Source organism: Gallus gallus, chromosome 14 (assembly GCF_016699485.2).
Source record: "Gallus gallus isolate bGalGal1 chromosome 14, bGalGal1.mat.broiler.GRCg7b, whole genome shotgun sequence".
NCBI lineage: Eukaryota > Metazoa > Chordata > Aves > Galliformes > Phasianidae > Gallus > Gallus gallus.
In genome coordinates this window covers 11,003,141-11,024,587 of record NC_052545.1, presented here as the reverse complement: position 1 = coordinate 11,024,587, position 21,447 = coordinate 11,003,141, and the positions used below count along the sequence as shown (strand labels likewise).

Below are 21,447 nucleotides of genomic sequence, written 5' to 3'. Positions count from 1 at the left end.
GAGACCACACAGCCTCTGGGCAGCCTGTGCCAGGGCTCCAGCACTGCAAAGCACAGCAGTGCTGCCTGATGGGCAGAGGGAACTGCTGTGCTCTGGGTTGTGCCCAGTGCCGGGGCCAGTGGAGCTGCTGAAAAGAGCCTGGCTCTTTGCATCCTCCCTTCAGGTATTGATGGACACTGATGAGGTCCTCCTGAACTTCCTCCAGCTGAACGGCCCCAGTTCTCTCAGTCTCTCCTCACAGGAGAGGTGCTCCAATCCCTTCAGCATCTTGATGAGACTGTGCGAGGTTCTTATGCTACCACTGTGTATGGATGGGTGGATGTAGTCATTACCACTTTGCTCCTTAGGACTGTCTTTACTATAAGCATTTCTAACCTGCTCACACTTGATTAGATCTCAATTTCAGTGTGTAATCTGAACATTTCCTGTAGTGAATTTCTATTGAATTAGCGTAGTTGTGTTAGCATAGTATATTTGCTCTGGCAACAGAGGAGGCTGACAGTATCCTGGGCTGTATAAACAGGAGGGAAGTGATTATCTCCTTTTACTTAGCCCCTTGTTAAATCATGTCTAAGATATGTGCTGTATTCTGGGGCCATCCAATTGCAGACTGATGTTGGTCAATGCTGGGAAGTGGGTTCGGCAGAAAGCCCCAAGAGATCCATGTGCCAGATAGGGTGCAGGCTGTGTGAGGTGGATGAGGGAGCTGTATTGTGCGGCCTGGGGAGGAAGAGTCTCCAGTGTGTCCTCATGGCAGCCTTTCAGCACCAACAGAGAGGTTATCAAGAAGTTGAAGCCAGTCTGTACCCAGATATTCATCATGGGAGGATAATAGGCAACACGCACAGATCAGAACAAGAGAGACAGAGGTGAACATGAGGAAAAACTGCCCCATGAGAACTGTTCAGGACTGGGGGATGGGCTGACTCCTGGAGTGGCTGCACAGCCTTCATTTTTTGTGGTTTTCTAAAAATCACTGTATCATTCAGGAAAAAAAAAGTCTGGATCTAAATCAGAGCCCATTGGTCTGATCTCAGGCCAACAGGATATCAGGTTATCAACCTTCGAAGGTCCCTTCTAGCCTGAATTTTCTGATTCTGTGCCTACATAATTTCCACCAGAAATAGTAGCATCATTACCACCTTCTGCTATTTTTTGTTCTTTTCAGAACCTTCGGAGTCTTGATGGTTGATCACACCTACTAATAATACCAGGCCAATCATTTTTTGTTAGTCTTATTTTCATGATAGCAGCAGAGATTAAAAAATGTGATCGTTCATTTTGTTTTCTGAAGCAAAGGAAGATTTCCTTGCACCGGGAGGGTCTGTTTAAATCAAGGGACACTAGCTGGGTTAGGATAGCTGTCCTGGAAAGCGCTTCAGATACAGAAGAACATCATAGTCTTATAAAGGAAGCTTAATTCTGTCTCTAAGACCTACCTTGCATGAAGAGCACAGTTGATGCTCAACTTTTATTGCAGTTGATACACTCTATCTAAAACAATTTCAAATTTATTCCTTACCATTTAGATTGGATAATCCACTGTTGTGCAGTCATGTAAATCACTGCAGGCTCCAAGGTGTCATACCTATTGCCTTTCTATCTCTTAAGGGAGAGAATTGCTCTAGTTGCCACTTCCTACTAAATGTTTTTCTCGTGTCTCTTTAGTGAATAGAAAGCTCTGGCAACCTCATTGTTGGTGTTTTGTTTTGTTTTGGTTTTTTTTAGATCAAAGTATTGTTTAACCTAAGCAGAAGAGCAGAAGTATTTTAAAGGTGTATAATATAGCTTTAAGTGGGAAGAAGCAGGCTTATGTGTGCACTTGTATAACCTACAGGGTTGCATTTCTAGGCAGATTTCCATTTTCTAGTCACTGCTAATCTTTCTAGTCAAGAATTTATTCTTTTGCAGTTGTTCACATGTGAATGTGTGCTTTTAAGCTAGAGTTTTTCTGAGATCGCAAGTGCAGACTTTTTCCTGGTTCTGTTCTCTCAGCTCACATTTGAAAATGAGTTGGCAAAATGAATGGTTCTTGCATATTTTTCTGATTACTGATGGAGGGATGTTTCTGAATCTCGGCTCCTCGCCTTGCTGATTCTTTCCAGAAGAATGCAATTAAATGGAAGGAGCTGCCAGGCATTACAGAAATGACCGTGCTTCTTTGAGAAGCTCTCTAGGAGGAGTCCTCCTGATGAGTCAGCAAAATAAATTGCGTGCCCAGGCTTCACCTGATTCAGTGGAGAACTGGATTGTTTTTATTAAGCCATCTTTGATCTTCTGGAAAGCAAAACTGGTTCATAGTGGAGATGTGTATGAGGAGATTGCACATTTCCCCAGAGCTTGCAGTTGGGCATTGTCATTTCTGTGCTGACTATCTGACCACAAGCTGCAGTATATTCATGTGAAACAGTATACTTCCCAACCTTTAATCCAACAGAGTATGTATCTCAGTAGCGAGGTCAAACTTGGTGCACTGTAACTGTGCTTCTACTTCACTGTCCTTTGTTAATTTGGTTTCTTAGAGTTACAAAGCTGCAACAATTTCTGTAAAGCGAAAGCACTGATACGTGAAACAAAAAAAATAAATTCAGTGTAGCATCTTTATGGAATGTGGTTATTGCTTAAGAATGAAATGCAGCCTTGTGCAAAGATTCTGAACAAATTTTCCTATTACTTCCAGATATTCTGAATACTTGGGCAGGTAGACCAACATACAAGTTTGGATTGTATTTGAATATAAAAAGTTTGGATTCCTCTGAACTTCTAGCCCTATGAACTGTTGTGCAGGGAAAGGACTTCCGTGCTAGATGTCAAGTTCCAGGTGTCTGTACTTATCCATCGAATTTCTTCAAAATATCTTCCATTCCTATTTTGCTTCCATGATCTCTGACAAAACAATATGTGATTAATATACTGTGGACTACTTAGCAGTACGTACTGGAAAATGCAATTGTAGAGGCTTTTGTTAGTACCATGTTAATTACTCTTTTCAAATTGTGAAGTATTTTGTATTTTAAAAGTCAGTGTTTTCTCTAGATGAACTACAAGCAAAAAAGGACATCAGTTAAAAAAAACAAAAAACAAAAAAAAAAAACTTGCATCAAAACCAACTTGCATTTTTGCTGTGTTGTAGTGATTTTAAAAACCTTCTGGTAAACCACAGTTTAGCTGCACTATGTGTGGGTCTGTACAAGGTTTGTAGTAGCTTGCAATTTCTTTTAGAGGTATTGCTTTAATTTTACTGATGCACTGATTTTGCTACTTGACATTCATTCAATGTAAGATACTAACTAACAAATTCCTGTAGTAAACAATGCTTTTTAATTTCTATTTGAAGTACATGAGAAGTTGAAGCCAAATGTATTGTTCAAGTCCAAGAGCTGCTGAAATTGGGGTATAGAATTGGGATATTTTCACTCTCACTTTTGTGCATGGAGCAACAGAGATTTTTGCCATGTGTCATGTTTATGTTGTTTGGATTAATCTCATACTCTCTGTTTAATTGGAAGTATTTTGTATCATGATTTATTTGCTTCTGAAGAGCATGAGAGGCCTTGTGCTCAGGTTATTTAACTGGCATTCGAATTGTCTTGCTAAAATGACTTTAAAATAATTTGAAGACCTCATTTTATGGTTCATATAATCAAACAACATTTTAGGTCAAATTGCCGTGCTCGATAATTCCCAATTTAATTTTGTTCTTAGCAGAATACCACAAACATACATACTGGGGACACCAAAAATTGAATTTGGTGCTCATTGCCTTTCTTAATTGATGCTATTAGTCACTGAAGACATCTCTTTTGGTGGATCTCAACCTACTTTTTCACCTTTTGTTCATTTAAATTAACTCTCCGCTTTGTTGTGACTTGAGTTTTGTTCTTGAAAGCAGTAGGCGATGGAAGCATTGCTAGTTGTATGATTTAAGGTTTCCTTTTAAAAACTGAATGCATTTGCTACTACTGTAAGGTGGGTGCGGATAACTACCATAGATAAAGTGACAAAATCTTAAAATACTTGAAGTTCCTTAGATGTGTTTCACCTTCTGGGGAACAATAAGGACAGTAATTCTTCTCTTTCTTTAAAATTGGGCCGAGAAAGTGTATATAGTCTGGAGGATCTTAGAGAACTCTCTTTTGCCTTTCCAGAAACAGTAAGCAGTTTTTAGCTGTCTCTGTGACACGTTTGGTTTATTTCTGCTGGATTAAATAGTGATCATTTTTCATTGTTGTTCAGATAAACCATTAAATGTATGTAGAAAAAGTAGGTAAAAGCCTATCAAAAATTGCAAAATGGTTTGCATTTCTCAAAACCCTTGTCTTAAAGGAAGCAGAGCCCTGATTCTACTGTGATAAAAATCATTAGGCATTAGTGAGCTCATAAATTATTGTTCCTTTCTAGATGTGCTCTTAACTAGTAGGAAGCAGATGGTGTTGCTTTACTCTCACGAAAATTAGCATCACTCTCATTATACCTATTTCTGCTTCGAGGAAAATGTCTTTTCTTTAACATAGGCAGACTTCAGAATAACGTAAGTAACTGATAATACGCATTATACTGTAACTATGAATTCAGGCACACTAGGTGTGCATTAGAAAGACAATGGAATAGATTAGTTTGAGGGTATAATACATATCAAAATTGTTCTATACAGATATCAGAATATTAAATAAAGGGAAAAGGATTCATAAAGCCTCATAATCCCTCTTGGCACGAGTGTGTGAGTAGGTATTCAGTTTTTTTCCTTTAAGTGTGCTGATATGATTAAATTTAACTTGACACAAGTGATGTACTATAGCATGTGATTGTAATATTTAAAAGAAAAAGCACTTTTCTGATTGAATACCTACTAGCTATCAATTTCTGTGTAGCAGTATCTAATCTGAATTTCTTTTGCAGCTAGCAGCTCCCGAATGCTAACACACTGCTGTATTCTCCATCTTGCTAGTTGCACACTCAGCAGATGCTGAACTGTTTCAATATTTTTTTGATATCTTATTTAGTCTAGCATTCTCACTTTGTAGTATAAAAGATAGTTCTTCCCATGTGAATTAAAAGCAATTTAAGGTTGTAACTCCTCTCTCCCTAAACAGTCTATGCAAATGCTTATTTTTGCTGATTCTAGGGTCTGAATGCTGTTAAGCGTGCTGCTGCCCTACATATGAACACACAAATGCTCTTGAATGCTGTTGCTGTAAATGAGCTGTGTGCTTTTGGTAAACATGTCACAATTCTCAGTGCTGTTTCAGTTTTGGAGATATCTTTCCTTCTGCTGCCCCATCCATCCTTTTCTCACACACAGATGCACAGAAACAAACTTCAGACTGAGAAGGATAATTAAAGTCCAGTCCCACCATCTGTATTATTTTTAAGTATTATTTGAAGCAATAGTTAAACGTATCAGAGTTAAACACATGGAGTATGGCAAAAGCCAGCTTTGTAGCAAGATTTACTATCATGTGTGTATATTCAGCCTCATGAAGAGGAGCTAGTCTAAAAATGATATCTCTAGAGAAGGTGTTCAGGGAGAAGCAGTATAGTTTTGCAGATTTGTGGGTGGTTTTAGGCCTCATTCTAAGGATGGGGAAGTTAAAATTTTCAGGCAAAATGGCTGTTCCTTCCACACCGACTGAAGCTTTTTAGAGATTTAACTAAGGAAAACTTATTAATTGTTATACTCAGGGGAATCCTTTCTAACATAATAGGTACTGTTAAACAATTCTGTTAACGGCAGACTTCATTTTTGGCCAATTGTGGTATTCAGTAGCGTTTATAAAATATGTAGGCAAATGATGTTGGCATTGCCATCTCAGCATTGAGAAGAACTTTACCTTTTTTTCCGTACTGTGGTTTAATTTGCTAGCAGTAAACGCTGTTGAGGTAAACAGTTGTTAATGCTGTAACTGAAGAACACAAATGATATCTATGATAAACGTAGCAAAATGCAGCTGAGGGAGGAAGCCAATCTCTATTCCTTGTGCCCAATGATATTTTGGTAGTCATTTTAATCTTAGAAGTAAATAACAGTACAGATGTTGTTCTGTCATTTCATTTCAGTGCCAGAAAACAAATGCTGCCTTTACTGGTACTAAACAAGATAACGTTGCTCTGTTAGTTGGTCCTTGCAGCTCTGTTTTCCATCATCAATACCAAAGAGATGAAAACGATAATTAAACAAAAATGGGAAATTAGCATTGTCTGCTAGCAGTGATAGCATAGTTTCTATGTTCTCTGTATTTTCAGTGTTGGGTTGTTGTTTTTTTAGTTTAACGAAGGAAAAACTGCAGAATGGTGAATTTCTTATCTAGAAAACCATATCTGGTTCTGCTGAAATAAATCCTTCATTTTAATCAAACTCGTATTATTTTTTTCTCTCAAAACTGGTAGGTATGGTTTGTGGATAAATAGAAATCATAACTATTCTGCCAAATCTCCTTGAAACGTTAAGTTCAGATGTATAAAAGCAAAAATTACAGATACTTTACAGAAAATATGCAATTCCCAGAAACATTTGGGGTGGATAAATTAGTCGGCTTTCCTGAAGCCCACATCGATAGCTCTGCTGTTTATCTTCCTCTGGATTCCTGAACTCAATCTTGTCATTGTTTTTACAGAGCTTGAAAAGTAAATCAAATTCCTAAATTTATCTTGTTGAACAAGGTAAACTGAAACAAAACAGATCCCACGAGTTTGATGGGGCATAGTGATTATTGCTTACTCTGGCTAGTTCAAGTGGACGGGCTGACAGGCAAGCCTGTATACTTTGATATTTACTAATGAATGCCTAGCAGGTATGATCATCTTCAGTCAATTCTCCTGTTTAAGACAATTTATTATGGCATTACATTCTTATTTCCTATAGTGACTGACTAAGCTCGTTGTCTTGTCAGTAGAGTCAAGTAATGATCCTGCCATTGGTGATATTGAAAGTTGGACCTGTTTCACCTGTAATGGATGAAGTGTGGTTACTGTGGTAGTATCTTAGAAAATGATTCAGCATGAGGGGCTGAAAGAAAATGTCTGTACTTTTCTGAGGCTAAATTACAGCTCATCAGTGAAAGATTGTGTCCCTGGTTAAAAGAGGTCATTTGGAGTATTCAGTTCAAAGAGATGGCATGTCACTTTGCACTCAGGTAACTGCTGCTGCCACTCAGCCTTCATGTCTAGCATTACAGGATCCCTATAGATTTGTTTTTCCATTTCAGTTCCGAGGGCAAGTTGCATTCCGATGTAGTAACTTCAGTGGTGCTTTTGTGAAGACAAGGTCTGCTAGGCTGACTGGTGAAACCACCATGTTTATCTGCAGTTCTGCTTTGCTGTGTGTAACACTTGTGAAGCACATCACTTACACTGCCTACTATTTTTTTTAATTTTTTTATTTTTATTTAAAATAATATATTTCTATGTGAAAAAGAACTTATTAGGTACACATGTGGTGGAAATGCTAAGTCACAGCTTGAAACAGTGATTGAGCACCTGGTGGGAAGGCAGGGCCAACCCAGAGCAGCTCAGGTGCAACCAATGTACTGAGTGACCAGAAGGGCTGGAGCCAGGATCCACCCCTTCCCAGATCTCATTTAAGGGTTGGCAGTGGATTTGAGGGTATCTCTCTGGAGATTCCTGTGTACCTGAGGCCTTCTGAAGGTAAGCAGCTTTTTTCCTTTGTTTCTATGCCCGTGACTGTTGCGTTTGAGCAAGTCCTCACTTGTTGCAGTGTAGGATCTTGCTACTCAGCTGTCATTGCCGCTACTTTCTATCACGTTACAATATGGAACTGTGATACAGTTCAGTCTACAACAAATGTCTTTCGAAGATATTTAATTGCTGTTCGTTTTGCCTACTCTGACTCTTGTATTTTGTAGTCTTCATTCCTTGGCAAATCTGGCGACACTTGAGAATTATTTTTATTCCAAATCTGGAAATGTTTATGCTTTTATGTAAGTTATAGTCTAGGAATAGTCTCAGTGGAGCCTGGAAGAAAGGCTTACAAATCATTATGCAGAACTGTGTCCCAGCCATTAGGAGTCTTGCTACATAAGCACGATATGGCACCTGGGATAGTATTTGTGGCTTCTCAGAAGAGCCAGTGCATCCTAGTGAACAGTCATGCTAACACATCTCTGCTGCTTTCACTGCTTAAGCTATGAATTGCATTTTTGGCTGTAGTTACAGGAGAATGCCCAGCAGTACCTGGTTTTGGATTGCTTTGAAGACGTTTGAAGCACGTTTCTTTCTTTCCACTCACAACTTCCATTGTGGTAGCTCTGAGTTGTGTGCTGTGTGGGTCGTAAGAACAGATAGTTGTTCTTGAGTTCTCCTGTGAAGACCTGTAGTTTGCTGCTTGGTGTTTGTTGCCTTGAGTCTTTACCAAGTTGGAGCTTGAGATTATTAAGAAACAGTTACTCAGAACAAAATATTTTATGCTAATACAGCACCATATATTTCTGCTGCTTTGTTCTTTCTCCACCTCCCATCGATTGTTTCCTCAGTGCAGTAACCTCTCACTTCTCTTTGTCACAACTGCTTATGAACTGATTTAGGAACTTCTGCCCCTTTGAAAATCTCATATCTTCAGTTAGTATTCAGTTAACAGTAAGACTAAGTTTGTGCAACCACTGTTTTAGACTCTGAAAAAAAAGAAAGTGGGTGCAGTAGCTTTATTAATATTCTGATTTAGGAGGTGGCAAAGATTTCAATATGTTTAATATGTTAAAAAAAAAAATAGTTCAGTATAAAAACTGCAGATAAAATTAGAAAGTTTGCATGCCAGTGGAAGTTACTGTTTGGGAAATGAAGCAGAAGGCAAAAAAAAAATCTACTTTCTATGGAGATGCAATTCTAAAGGTCATGTTCTTCTACATATATTGAAAATTGTGATATTTGGCAAATAATTAAGACATGTCATAGTTCTTTGTGAGACCGTTCTTGTCTAGCATGTGCCATAAGTGATTGCGACTTCCATACTGCTCTACTTGTGTATTAAACAAATGTAAATATATTTTCCTGAGAGAGCTTTCAAAATCCATCTGAAGGAATTGAGATGTAGCTCCTCGAGGACAGAAAGTAGACTAGAGGTTTTGTCTTAGCTCTTCCTTGTCAATAAATCCTTTGTGAGGAAAGCCATCAAGTAAGGTAGAAGTATAAAATCATAAAATATGTTCAGGTACTCTTGAAGCCACATGAAATCACAGAATACTTTGGGCTGAAAACAAACTTCAGAGGCTATAAAATCCCAGCTGCTTTTTTCAGCTGGGGCTAATGACATCGTTATATCAAGTTGCTCAAGGACTTGTCCAGTTTAAATTTGAAAGCCTCCAAGATTCCACCACCTCCCTGAACAGCATGTTCAGGCTTAACTTTCCTCATTATTATCTTTTTATTCCTTATAGCCAAACAGTATTTCTGCTTCTGCAGCTTTTGGCCATTGCTTTTTGTTCTTTTGCTCAGCACTTCCAGGAAAAGTCTGATTCTGTCTCTGTTACACTCTTGTTGCACTGGGGAAGATGTAGTTGAGGATCTGCCAGCCCTTTCTTTTCCAGGCTAAGCGTGACCAGCCCCTCTCATGTGCTGCAGTCCTCCAACAGTCTTTGCAGCCCAGCACTGTGCTCTCCAGTTTCAAAATGAATCTCCCATCCTGGGGGGACTCCAGACCGGTCAGGATGTTCCAGATGCTGCTTCAGAAGTGCTGTGCAGGGAGGAATAATCTTTTTCCTCAGTCCAGTGACTATCCTTTTGTTAATGCTGCCCACTATGCAGTTAACCTTTATTGCCTTAAGTGTTGATGCTGATCCATGCTTAATTTAATGTCCACCTGTTCTCCAGCAGATCCTTTTCTGTAGATCAGAGCAGGAGCTGTTCTGTCCCTAGGTCAGGTTCGTCTCATCCTACTCTTCTAACTTGTCAAGATCTTTATGTCAGAACTGCTCTCAGGTAGATCCACTGGCCGTCGCATTTGAATTTATGTTCTGATACTTCATACAGTCTTCTGTAAAGATGTTATCCTGTTATGGGACTGGACTCTGTGCTGAAGGGATGGCATTCATAGTTTGCTGCCAGTTAGACTTCTAAACATTGCTTCTCCCTTTAAAGGCCAGCATTTGGGTAGCTTTTTAAGCACCTGGTATGTTGGCAATCCAGTGCTTCTGATGTTTGTTTGTTTTTGGGAACAAGGATGCTGCATTGTCTGTCTTTGGTATGCTCTAGTAAAGATGCAATATGGAACCTAGAAGTACTTTCTTATTTTGACCTGTGGGAAAAGCTTCTTTTATGACTTAGTTTGAAACTTTATAGCAAACAAAACTCTCATTGTGGAAATGAATTTGGATAATACTTGCTACATGCTTCAGATTCCCTTGCTCTGTGGCTCTTCAGGCAGTTCTGGTGACTTGTGTTTTGAAAATGTGTTTTAAAAAGTATAAGAAAACTTTTGATGATAATGTAGAAGTACATACAAATTAATGCAACAGAATTGTGTCTATTTGGACCACTGAAAATAGCAAGAGAAAGAGTTGTCTTGGAGGACAGGGAGAGGTAGTGTAATAAATCATGGTGTTATAGTGGTAGTTGGAAGTTTGAGCAGTGACTTTTAGAAAGAATGATGGTGCTGCTGGGAATGATTTCTTCATGTGTATCATGTAGATACATAGGACTCCATGGTCTTTACTGTAGGCAGGAGTTCTGACTAGGACTTAGTTTTTGGTAGGTTGTTGACCTTTGAAATGTAGGTAATAATATCTAACCCTCCTACACTGTGGGTGTTGTGATGTTTCATTAGTTTGTTCCGTACTTCAGGCATCAACGCAAAGTGAGCCTTTCCTTTTCAGATATATACCTAGCAAGTAACAAGACAACAGACTTTTACTTGGGTACAGCGTGTTGTATGTGAAGAGAACCAAAAGCAGGTGCTTCACAGTAAGGAGAGTAAAGAACTTGTTTTTTTCAGGTAGTGAGGAAAGTCTTTTTTGCTTCCTTACTTATTGCCTTTTTGCCCCATGTTCTCTGAAGGAAATGTTTTGCATTTTCTTTCTTTTGAGGATAGACTTCTTTTGGAACGATACTGTTTCTTAAATGAAATCTGAGTTTGTATCTGCGATGAACCTTCCAAAAAGAGGTAGCTGGAGAATTCATTTTGAATGACTGCAGAAGTAAATGATCTGAGTCAAGTGTCCTGGTCAGATAATTAAGCTACAACAGAGAAAGCTTGCAAAATCAGTCAGTTGTGATTATTGGTCCACTGTGGTTGGATGTCTGATTCCTTCTGAAAAATCTGAAGTGGCTGCTCTTATTATCATTAATTGGAGAGTGCCAGCAACAAATCTGGAAGAGTTGCACCACTGCTTTAAGGAAATCTAATACGTATCAGATGGAGTATAAGTTTAAGGATGAGCTGGTAGCTGTTTATCCGCTGTCCTGTGTACTCTTCTAACACTTATACTACAATAGTAATGTGAATTCTAACATTTGTAAGAATAATTTCCATGTGAAGTGTCTGCCCTGCTTGCGGTTTCTCTTCAGTAGGCAGTCTGGGATTGAGTGGCAATAAAAATGTGTTCTTTGGGGCCTTTCTGTATCTCCCCATCTATAAATGTATTGCTACTTGATTTAATTAGCAGTTTAATCATTCTCAAACCAACTCTAGAGCAACTAAGAAAATGCCTTCAACAGCAAAGTATTAACTTGCTTAAAGTGCCTCACAGAACCAAACCTTGGAAGCATTTTTGGTGCTGTGAAATGAAACAAAAAGGGAAACAATTTTCCATTTGTATGGGAGGATAAAGTACTTTTAATCTAAAACAGGCTGCTTTCAGTCTTGATGGTTTACTTATGGAGTTCAGCAAATGTGAAGTAGAAATGTTATTGGTATTAACTCTACCCCATGTAGGAAGAACTAATCACACAGAAATATGTGCATGTTCTAAGTATCAGAAACCTGAAGCGCTGGAAGGTTTTTTTTTTTGTAACTTTCAGTACAGCATCTTAATTTTAAAACAAAAATGTTCTGTTTCCAGCAACTGACATAGTAGCATTTCTGGTGTTTTTGAAGCAGCTATTAATGTAGTCAAGCTGTGTTTTTTCTTCTTCTGTGTGTAATCATCTGCTCAGTGGTGCACTCTATAACTAGTAGCAGGAGACAGGGGAGTGGCCTGCTGTGATTGATGGGGCGAGGCGCAGCAAGCCGAAAGATCCCCATCTGGATTAGGTTTTGGGAGCAGTCAGATGTTGAGAGGGAGGCCAGTAAACCCTGGATTAGCTCCCCCTCCTCGAACACCCCTATCATCCACACTCTTACACACATTACATTGCTCGCACGCCCTCATCCATAATTGATGCTTGCTTTGGGCAGATGCTGTATGGCCTGGGACTAGAGCAGCTGGCTAAGTTTATGGAGGATAAAGGGAGCGGGATGGTACAGCAGGTATTTTCACTTTTATTTTCACTCGAAACTCTTGATTCTAGTCAAATCAAGGCATATCCTTTAACCAGCCGCACCACTGCATGTAAGGCTTCTAATACATGTTTTGTCACTGAAGTCGCTCTGAAGGAAGGCACGCTGCAGTGGTGATTATGTGTCTCTGCCGTGCTTGATATATCTGACGGAGCTGTTCTTATAAGCAGCAGGTTTACGGAGTGATGTTGCATTTTTCTTCTTTGTTTCCATGCCCTAAGGATACGATGCAGTTTGGCTCATTTAACTACAGTATGAGAGGCTTCCTCTAAATGTAAAATATCTCCTGCCAAAGAAACAGGATGAACCAAACAGAAAAATAGAGTAAAACAAACAATAAACTGTTAGTTAGACTTTAAAATGCAGGCAAGCAGAATGGCTTTCATTGAATAAATACATTTGTTTATGCTGCAAATGTGTTTTTAAAAAGGAACGCTGCATAAGTAATATTTTCTGTACTCTGTCTTTTGTATACAAACATAACAAGCTTGCTTTATTATGTTTTGACACTTTTCATGGGTTTCTTAATTATGAAATCCTTTCAGAGCTGAAGATGCTGAAAAGACATGTTGAGATCTGAGGTACTAGGAACATTTTAAATGCTAAGCTTTTCTTCAAGTGGAATTATATATAATATATATATTCAATAGGAATGATTTCACTTACCTATATCATTGGAATGCTTTCTTGTTTTGTTCTTTAGCGTTCAGCATTTAACCAGAAAGCAATAAAGCCGGTTTTATACACTGCCACGTAAAGCATATTTTTCAGTTGAAATGTGGTTTTCATTAAACCTCAGGCCAGAACATTTAACAGAGCCTGACTGTCTGCCATCCTTTGTTCTTCTTTCTGTTGCCAGCAACTACTTTATTAAAAACCATGCGCAAAGCGAGCATTAAAGGGTCATTTAAACTTTAAGGGTACTTGGAATCGAGTCCAAAATGGCAACTTCTGTTTAGCCTCTAATGTCTAGGTTGTATTAGGCAACATCTGTGTACTGTCATCCACAGTTTAGAGACTGCCCTAATACCTGAGTTCACAGGCTAAGTTAGGATCAATATTTCCTGTTGCTTTCAAGGCAATTCGTATTCTCAGTTTAATGAATTAGATCGACTATTTCCTGTATTCATTTTAGTTCTCTTTATTTTAAAGGACACTGTGACGTGCCATTTTAGGTGACTATTTAAAGAATTTTGATTCTTTAGGATTGATTCAAATGTAGCAGAGTTCTGTGTCACCTGGAATTTCTGTCAACCATATGTCTGCACAAATGTCAGTTGGCGCTGTATTGTTCTTAATGTAAATTCATAATCTAAACAGCAAGCTACTGGTGTGATACCTACTTAATCAGTGAAGAATATGTTTATACTCGTTTGCTTTTATACTACTTTGTAATATTGTCTACAGAATTCATTATAATTCAAAAATTAACTGATTTTGAAGGCTACAGAAGTCTGCAGCTTTTAAGAGATTAACAACTCAGATTTATTGTCATAATTTTTAAACTTATGGAGAATAAGCATGGTCTTCTAATTTTGTTTCCTCCAAATATATTTGAAGAACACACACTTTGGAATTATAACTTTTCATGCCAGTGTTCTGCTCTAAGCATTTTCGTTTTGTTTTAATGGAAAAACTGTATATTCTTGAATCTATAGAAGGTGCGTGTCATATATGTGTGTGTGTATATATATATATACACATACAATATATATGTATATAGGACACACATTCTATAGCTTTTATATATGTGTGTGTGTATGTATGTATATATACGTATATATCTATAACCCCCCCAGAAAACAGCGAACAACCAAAAAAATCTGAACCAACCAAGCTATGCCTAACCCTTCAATTCCTATTTTCTGGTAACCAAGTCCACACTAATAAGCAATTCAGATTTCAGTGTAGCATGTCCAATGAATGAGACAGAGGAGCCTCCGCAGTGTGAGTATCAGAATTTCCTGTGCAGTTTGCCATTCTATGGTAAATCTAAATTGTGAATGGTTTGGAGTTGCTGGTGAGAAATCATATGAAAGCTCAACCCTCTTAATTAAATATTAGCTGTAATTAGCACTAAGTGTGAATGCTTTGAATATTAATCAGAGTCTCATAGAGCTGTTGTCAATGTTAATGAGAAACAGTGGGTGGTCTCGCAACATCTGGTTTAGGACTCAGAGAGCAGTACAAAAACTTGTAGATCAGATGCACCTAGACATATCCTTTGGTCCCTTTGTTACTATTATTGTTTTTTTTAACAGCTGCTGACTCTAGTGCCATGGTTAGTGTCTAAGATGAACGAGTAGCCTAAAGATTATCAGTACCAGTTACTGAGCTTCAAAGCCAACGTAGTGAAAAATGCTTATACAGGCAGAAGTTTTCTTACCACTTGCTGACATCAACCCTAAAACAGTTGATGAAAAAAAAAAGTCTAAGCTCCCCTGCCCTCCTTAAAGTTTTAAAACTATTTATTTAACATTTAGTAAATGTCTCTGGTGGAATCTACTCATTGCTGTTTTTTATCTGGATTTTTAGGTGAAGTAGAGGGAGATAAGAAAGGGATCTTTCCATTGTAGCATAAGAGAACATAAATACACACTTGGAAGTTTTGGCCTTCCCTTAAAATTTTTAACAGGGCAAGCTGCAGTGTAACAATAACCTTGGTAGCATTGTAGATATATACTAATAAAACTTATTGACTTAACCAAGTGAAGTATGTAAATACAACTGTTTTCATTTTAAAGACTGTGAATGAAGCAAGGTATACTACTTGCCCAGGGCCATGCAGTAAAACAGTACCAAGGATCAGATTAAAATGGAGGAGGTTTTGATTGCTAATATAAAGTCTTCATTTTCTAGGGCACAGTGAATGCCTTTTACAAAGCAAAATGTAATTTTCTCTTCCAAGCATACCTCGTACCAAGTCTTGTTCCTGAAATGTGATTTTGCAAGTTTTTAAAAATTCTTGAGTTAGGCCCAGGTCAGGTCACCAATATCTGAGGTAGCTGAAATTGGCTGGAAATGTCCTTAGGTGTGAAAAGAATGACTTTTTTTCATGTAGCCTTTTCTGAAATTAGGAAATCAAGGACAGATGAGTAGAAGTAAGCTGAATCATTACGGTATTTCTACATACTTTGGTGGGAAAAGGAAAAAAATGTTTTAAAAACAAATTAAATGTTTAATCAAATATTAATTTTTATAATTACTCATATTTAGAGTGATATAATTTAATATTTTAAACCAGTTAGCCTATATGAGTTATAGAGTCCATAGTCCCTGTATTATTTGCCTACGGTGCCATGTCATCTTTAACATCGTTGCTTGGACATAATTTATACCTTATACCTTTTGCCAGGAGAGGTTTAGGTTGGGTATTAGGAAAAATTCACAGTGTTGTGTAGCACTATAACAGGCTGCCCAGGGAAGTAGTTGAGTGACCATCCCTAGAGGTATTTAAAAGATGTTTAGATGTGGTGTTTAGGAACATTGTTTAGTGGTAGACTTGGCAGTGCTAGGTTAATGTTGGATTTTGATGATTATTGTGGTCTTTTAAAGCATAAATTATACTGTGATTCTAAATCTCTGACAAATTAGCATGCATGACTTTTCACTTCTCCATCAAACAGAAGGATGGATCCAACTATATGTAGGGATGAGATCGTTTATTTTTGTTTGTACAGCCATATTGTAATACAGAGATGAAATACTATGGTCTTCAAATATATGTAACCTTTTAAGTTCTTATGTCTATTTCTTTTAAGAGCTTATAATGTTAAAAAAAAATCCATGTTAAATGGTGATTTCAAGTTGATTTGATTTTTAGACTGAAATGTTTAATATTGGGATTGAATCTGATCATTTTCGCATTTGTGGTTTGCAATTGTTCAGTACATTGTGCCTCTGAATACTGTGTATGGCATTACTTAATCTAAATATTTTCAGATGTGTTATCAAAATGCACCTCAATTCTGCTCAGAGTGCAGGGAGCATGTATTGAGTCCTGTAGATGGTAAGTCAGAATGGATCCCAGGCTATGAAATAAGTTTGCCAGAGCTCTGTTTTGGCAGTTGCACTCAGAAACATATGGAATAAACTAAGTGTTGTCCATCTGTCCTGACTGAATTGAGGCTTTAGTTGAGGTAAGATTTCACTGGCATTTTGCAGTTAAACAACAGTCTATAGTTAGCCAGGGAACAGCAGATTTTAATTGTAATAAGATTTAATTGTGTTAGGAAAGTGGATTTAATTCAGATAAGAAATACTGTCAAGAAACTAGTGGTGTGCCCTCTTCAGGCCAGCAATCGTAGCAAAATAATAAAATTGCTTACTAAGCTATTTTATCTCACCCCGCATTTCTTCCTTTTTTTTTTTCCCCTTTGGTGTTCACAGGGTAATCAGGAAGCTACAGCACCTCCTGACACAATGGCACAGCCTTATGCCTCAGCCCAGTTTGCTCCTCCTCAGAACGGTATCCCTGCGGAATACACAGCCCCACATCCTCATCCAGCTCCAGACTACACAGGCCAAACCACTGTTCCAGAGCACACATTAAACATGTACCCTCCTGCTCAGACACACTCTGAACAGAGTGCAGCTGACACAAATGCACAAACTGTCTCCGGCACAGCCACAGTAAGTCAAGGTTTTGGCTATTTTCAAAGCTGTGTATTTTGAGTGACGTGTGTTTTTTGATAACATTAATTTTTATGTTGTAGTTAATAATTTTACACTTCACTTGTACTAGGATTGCTTGCAATTATAAAATTTGTTGATATTAGAGAATATTAGTTTTCTGCTTTTGAAGCCTCATATGATGTGTGGGAGCGTTCTGGAATCTGTAGTCCCTTTTCTATAATATCAGACAGACAAACTTGTTAACAGCAAGCCCATGAGTTGTATAGATTAGGAAAACCAAGATTGGGAGAGAAAAAAAAAAAAAAGCATGAAACACAAATAGTAACTCATTTTGTGATTTTTGATGAACTCTGTATTTTTGATGGTCATGAGCAGAAACTTTTCATAAAAAAATATCGGTTGAATGATACTATATTGAAATTGTGTATGAATGAGTATTGTGAAGAGCATATCTGCAACATGGTGGAGAGTTTGTTCGTGCAGTCTTAAGCAAAAGTTATGAGGGGAGTCTATGCTCAGCAGAGTGGAAATGATAGACTTTCTTTCTATTTGGTTTACATATGAAGTTCAGAAGTGTTATGAATTGTGCAAAAGACTCCTTGCCTGGCCTTATCTTGTAATTTTAAAGTCACGTGTTTCATACATGGATAGTGTAGTGCTTCTGTCTTAATTCTTTGGTGGAACCCAGTATATCCAGTGCCCGAAGCTGGTAAATTTCTGAGCCACTGGCCACCTGCAAGACATCTGTAGAATCGAGCACAGAACAGATAACTTACTGCAGTTTGGGCATATGCTTGAAGCCGCCCTACCTATTAGCTGTCATCATTTTCCTTGCTACAGCCATGCTCCATACCTCATCTTACTGCCCCTTACTTTCTTCCAACCTCAAGTCTCCTCCATCAGGGCAAGAGAAAAGGGAAAGCACATACCATTAAATGAGCTGCTCTGGAGACTTGTGTGTCCTGCTACATAGCTAATTTCTTTGTATGGAAACGAACAAGAAATTAAAATACTAGCATTTTATATTCTGTATCTGGAAGGCTGAAAATCACCTAGGGCACTAGCATCTTATTTATAATGTTAACCTCTGAGGAAAGACGAGGAAGTCTTGTAATGGACCTTTAAGAAACCATATGAAATTTTTTTGTATCCCTATGGCAAGGTCATCACAGATGTATTAATACTGAGCAATGAGTACTGTGCCTCTACACATTCAATCATATATACTATACAGAAACCAAATAACCAAACAAAAACGCTGGAAAATTCATCAGAGAATATTCCTTGCTATTATCACGAACTGTTTATTTATGATCACGAGCCCCACCTTGTTAAGGAGATGTCTTTGTGAATTAGTTACAGTTTTGTGGTGTTGGCAGTAGAATGTTTAGTTCTTTTACATTTGACTTCTTATTTTTATTGCTCTGATTGGCTCTTTGCTCTAACAATGTGAGGAAGCTGAAGATATTTTCCTGTTTTACATAGTTTTCTGTATAGCTCTACAGTGTCCTCTTTTGTATATCCCTGTGCCAAGTTAACTTTTGGATCTTTCCATCTTTTAAAATCTTCTTCCGTGTTCATTTTTGTCAACTATTGCAAAATGCCAGTGTCATTGGTTTAGAGCAGGAACTCTAAGCTGAGTAGATAATCCTGAAAAATTATTATTAGGGACAACAGAAAAGATGAAACTTTTATCTCATTCTTCCTATTTATTTTGCTCATTTAACCACTGCTGCACAGTGATGCCCAGCTCAGCCTTTTTGTGTTTCAGAACTGTTGGCCTGTTGCTGTTTGGTTCTGAAGGAAAAGACTGTAGTTGTGAAAATCAATGGTAAAACACCTGTCGATGTGAGTAGGGCTGAACTCATCCCTCGTCATTTACTGCTTTCAGTTTATTGTGTTTGCTCTCCTCTTTTTGATTTTTCACTTTGAAGGAGCGTTTTTCTCTTTGTCAGTAATGTTGAGTGTATGTTTTTCTAACATCTTCTGTGGCAAGGACTGATGAAAAGAAATCACTTGGATTGTCTGATGCCCTTATCTTTTTCAAGTGTTCTATTCAATCCTAGCTCCAGCAAATCCATTGATTTCCCTGAAAGTTGTGATACACTAATAGGTTTGACTCTTATTTGTTTTTGTACCCTTTGCAGTCTGGTCTTCTGACTTCCTTATCGCCTTAGTAATATGCAGCTTGCATTTTACTTGTCATATACTTTCTCCCTTTTGGCTCCACTAGGAGTGAATTTCCAGTCTCTGAAGGATGGTGCTTCAATTCTACTAACCCTTTGTATTTGGGGAATTTTATTTACTTGACTCCTTTTATTAGGAACTTTTTCTTGTCTTCCTGTTTCCCTTCTTACAGAGAAATGTGCATAACTTTGTTTAAATAGCTCCCCTGTTTTCATAAAGAATTAGATTTCCTTGCTTTTGACATTAGGATATTTTTTGAGAGAGTTTTTTAAGAAAAAAATAAAAGATGTTTTTCTAAATTGCAGTGTTATACTGAAAGTTGCTGGAACTATCCCTCTCTGCAAAAGCATACACAGAAAATACTGGGTTCACCAGTTTTATGAAATCACGGTCAGAGTTTGCATGATTTCATTTGGGTACCTATATCTAAAATCTATTATTCCGTGTATCTTTAGTATTGCACTTAACAAAGATACGTTACAAATAAGTATATGCAAATGCACAACAGGCAGATTTCACACATGCCCAGCTGTGCACATCTTTCTTTGGGTTTAGTATTGTAGATCTTCACTATGAAATCGAGCTTCAATAGCACCATGTCAGCATTGTAACTCCATGTTGTCATCATTGAAAGAAAAAATTGCTTATGCTTTCTTCAGTTTGTGTTAGCTTTAAGAATTTTAAGTGAAATTGATGTGGGGACATAGTGGCTTTTTTTTGTAGGCTCCAGTGTTTATACATAGTTTACATTCACTAAGTTGTTGTACGTGTTTTGAAAAGAAAAACAATCCACTAATCAATCATGCACAAAAATAATATTGCGATGATTAATGCAGATCAGACAAGCTATTGGAAGCAAGACCAATTTGAGTTTTCTTACTCTCTTGCATGTTTTTGTAGTTTTAAAGCTTCGTATGCCACGAAAAATGGACCTTAAAATTTTGAAATAGGAAACTATTAAAATGCAGAACAATTTCCTAATTTGTACAACTGCTACCAGAAGTGACTTGATCTCATCCCAGAAGGTCTTAATGCACACTTAGGCTAGACACGTGCACTGGTGTTCTTTGTGTGTCTTTGTTTCTGTTTCTTTTTGTGTGAATTGTATATTGAAGCTAGAGCTCACACTGGGTCCTGTGCAACTCAAACCACATTAAAGATACAAATAGATAAAAATTAAAATGTTTCATGCATATTCTCTTGAATCCTTTACTGAAATGCAGAGCATAATCCTGGCCTGGCTGGAACCACTGCCAGTATCCACATTCACTGCAAACTGAACAAAATTCCAATAATCAGTTTTATTTCAGGATTGCAATTTCATGTACGTGAAAGTGCTATTAATATAGGAAGTCTGAAGATTTGATTTTATGAGTGTAATTTGTAGGTTTTGGTAAATATTTCCTAAATAGTCTTTGATTGTCCACAGCCTTTCCAAATGGGTGTAAAGTACTACCAAATCAAAAAGGCAGCACTTGGAAGTCTTTGAGTTGGTGCAGGACATTAAGGAGTACTTTTCTTTCATCAAAACTGAAACATTTTGTTGACAATTTAATATGGAGTTTTCTTTTCCTTTCAGATTTTACTCTTTAAAATAAGCCATTACACCAACCCTTATGTTGAGTTTCTCCAAAGAACACACACAATACCTGTAAATAATGCTCTGGGTACCTTTTATCATTTGTAGCCTTGACTTTCTGTGCGCACCCAACTAATTTGAGTGCCTTTGATTAGTTTTTGTAAAATGAGTCCAGCTACTCTACCAACAAGTATGTCATTTTCCTTAGACTTGTTTATTACATTCCAAAGTTGTTTTCAGTTGAGATATATTAATTTTTTTCTTGCTTTTGCTCACATTTACTACACAGCACTTTGAAAATTGCAAATAGGAGATATGTAACTTCTTGATGCTGTTAAGATTTTACTTCTCTGCATTTTGTGCATACTGAGTTCAAATACAATTTAATGGATATCTGTTTAGCTGCGATTAGGATTAGAAATGCTCTTCTATTTCCAAAAAGTCCTTTTCATAGTGTTTTTTAGTCTGTTATTTCACTCTATATTTTGTTAGGATAAGTTTTGGAAATGAGTGGTGCTTAGTATATCTAGGGATTGCTGACTCTGTACTTTGATATAATAAAACAGGAGGAAATGTACTGGATGAAAATGGAAGTAAATAT

At 37.5% G+C, this 21,447-nt stretch overlaps 1 protein-coding gene across 50 annotated transcripts in view; it reads left to right on the top strand.

Moving 5' to 3' along the window:
- Positions 1–21,447, top strand: part of RBFOX1 (RNA binding fox-1 homolog 1) — a 748,795-nt gene that overhangs the window by 593,394 nt on the left and 133,954 nt on the right. For 47 of the 50 annotated variants that reach the window (XM_015294588.4, XM_414942.8, XM_046900794.1 and 44 more), the window contains one exon: positions 16,835–17,077. In XM_015294588.4, coding sequence (XP_015150074.1) covers positions 16,835–17,077 — 243 coding nt within the window. Of the gene's footprint in view, positions 1–12,301; positions 12,416–16,834; positions 17,078–21,447 lie in introns of those variants that run through there. The other 3 variants (XM_046900815.1, XM_004945337.5, XM_040647595.2) reach the window with 1 other exon arrangement.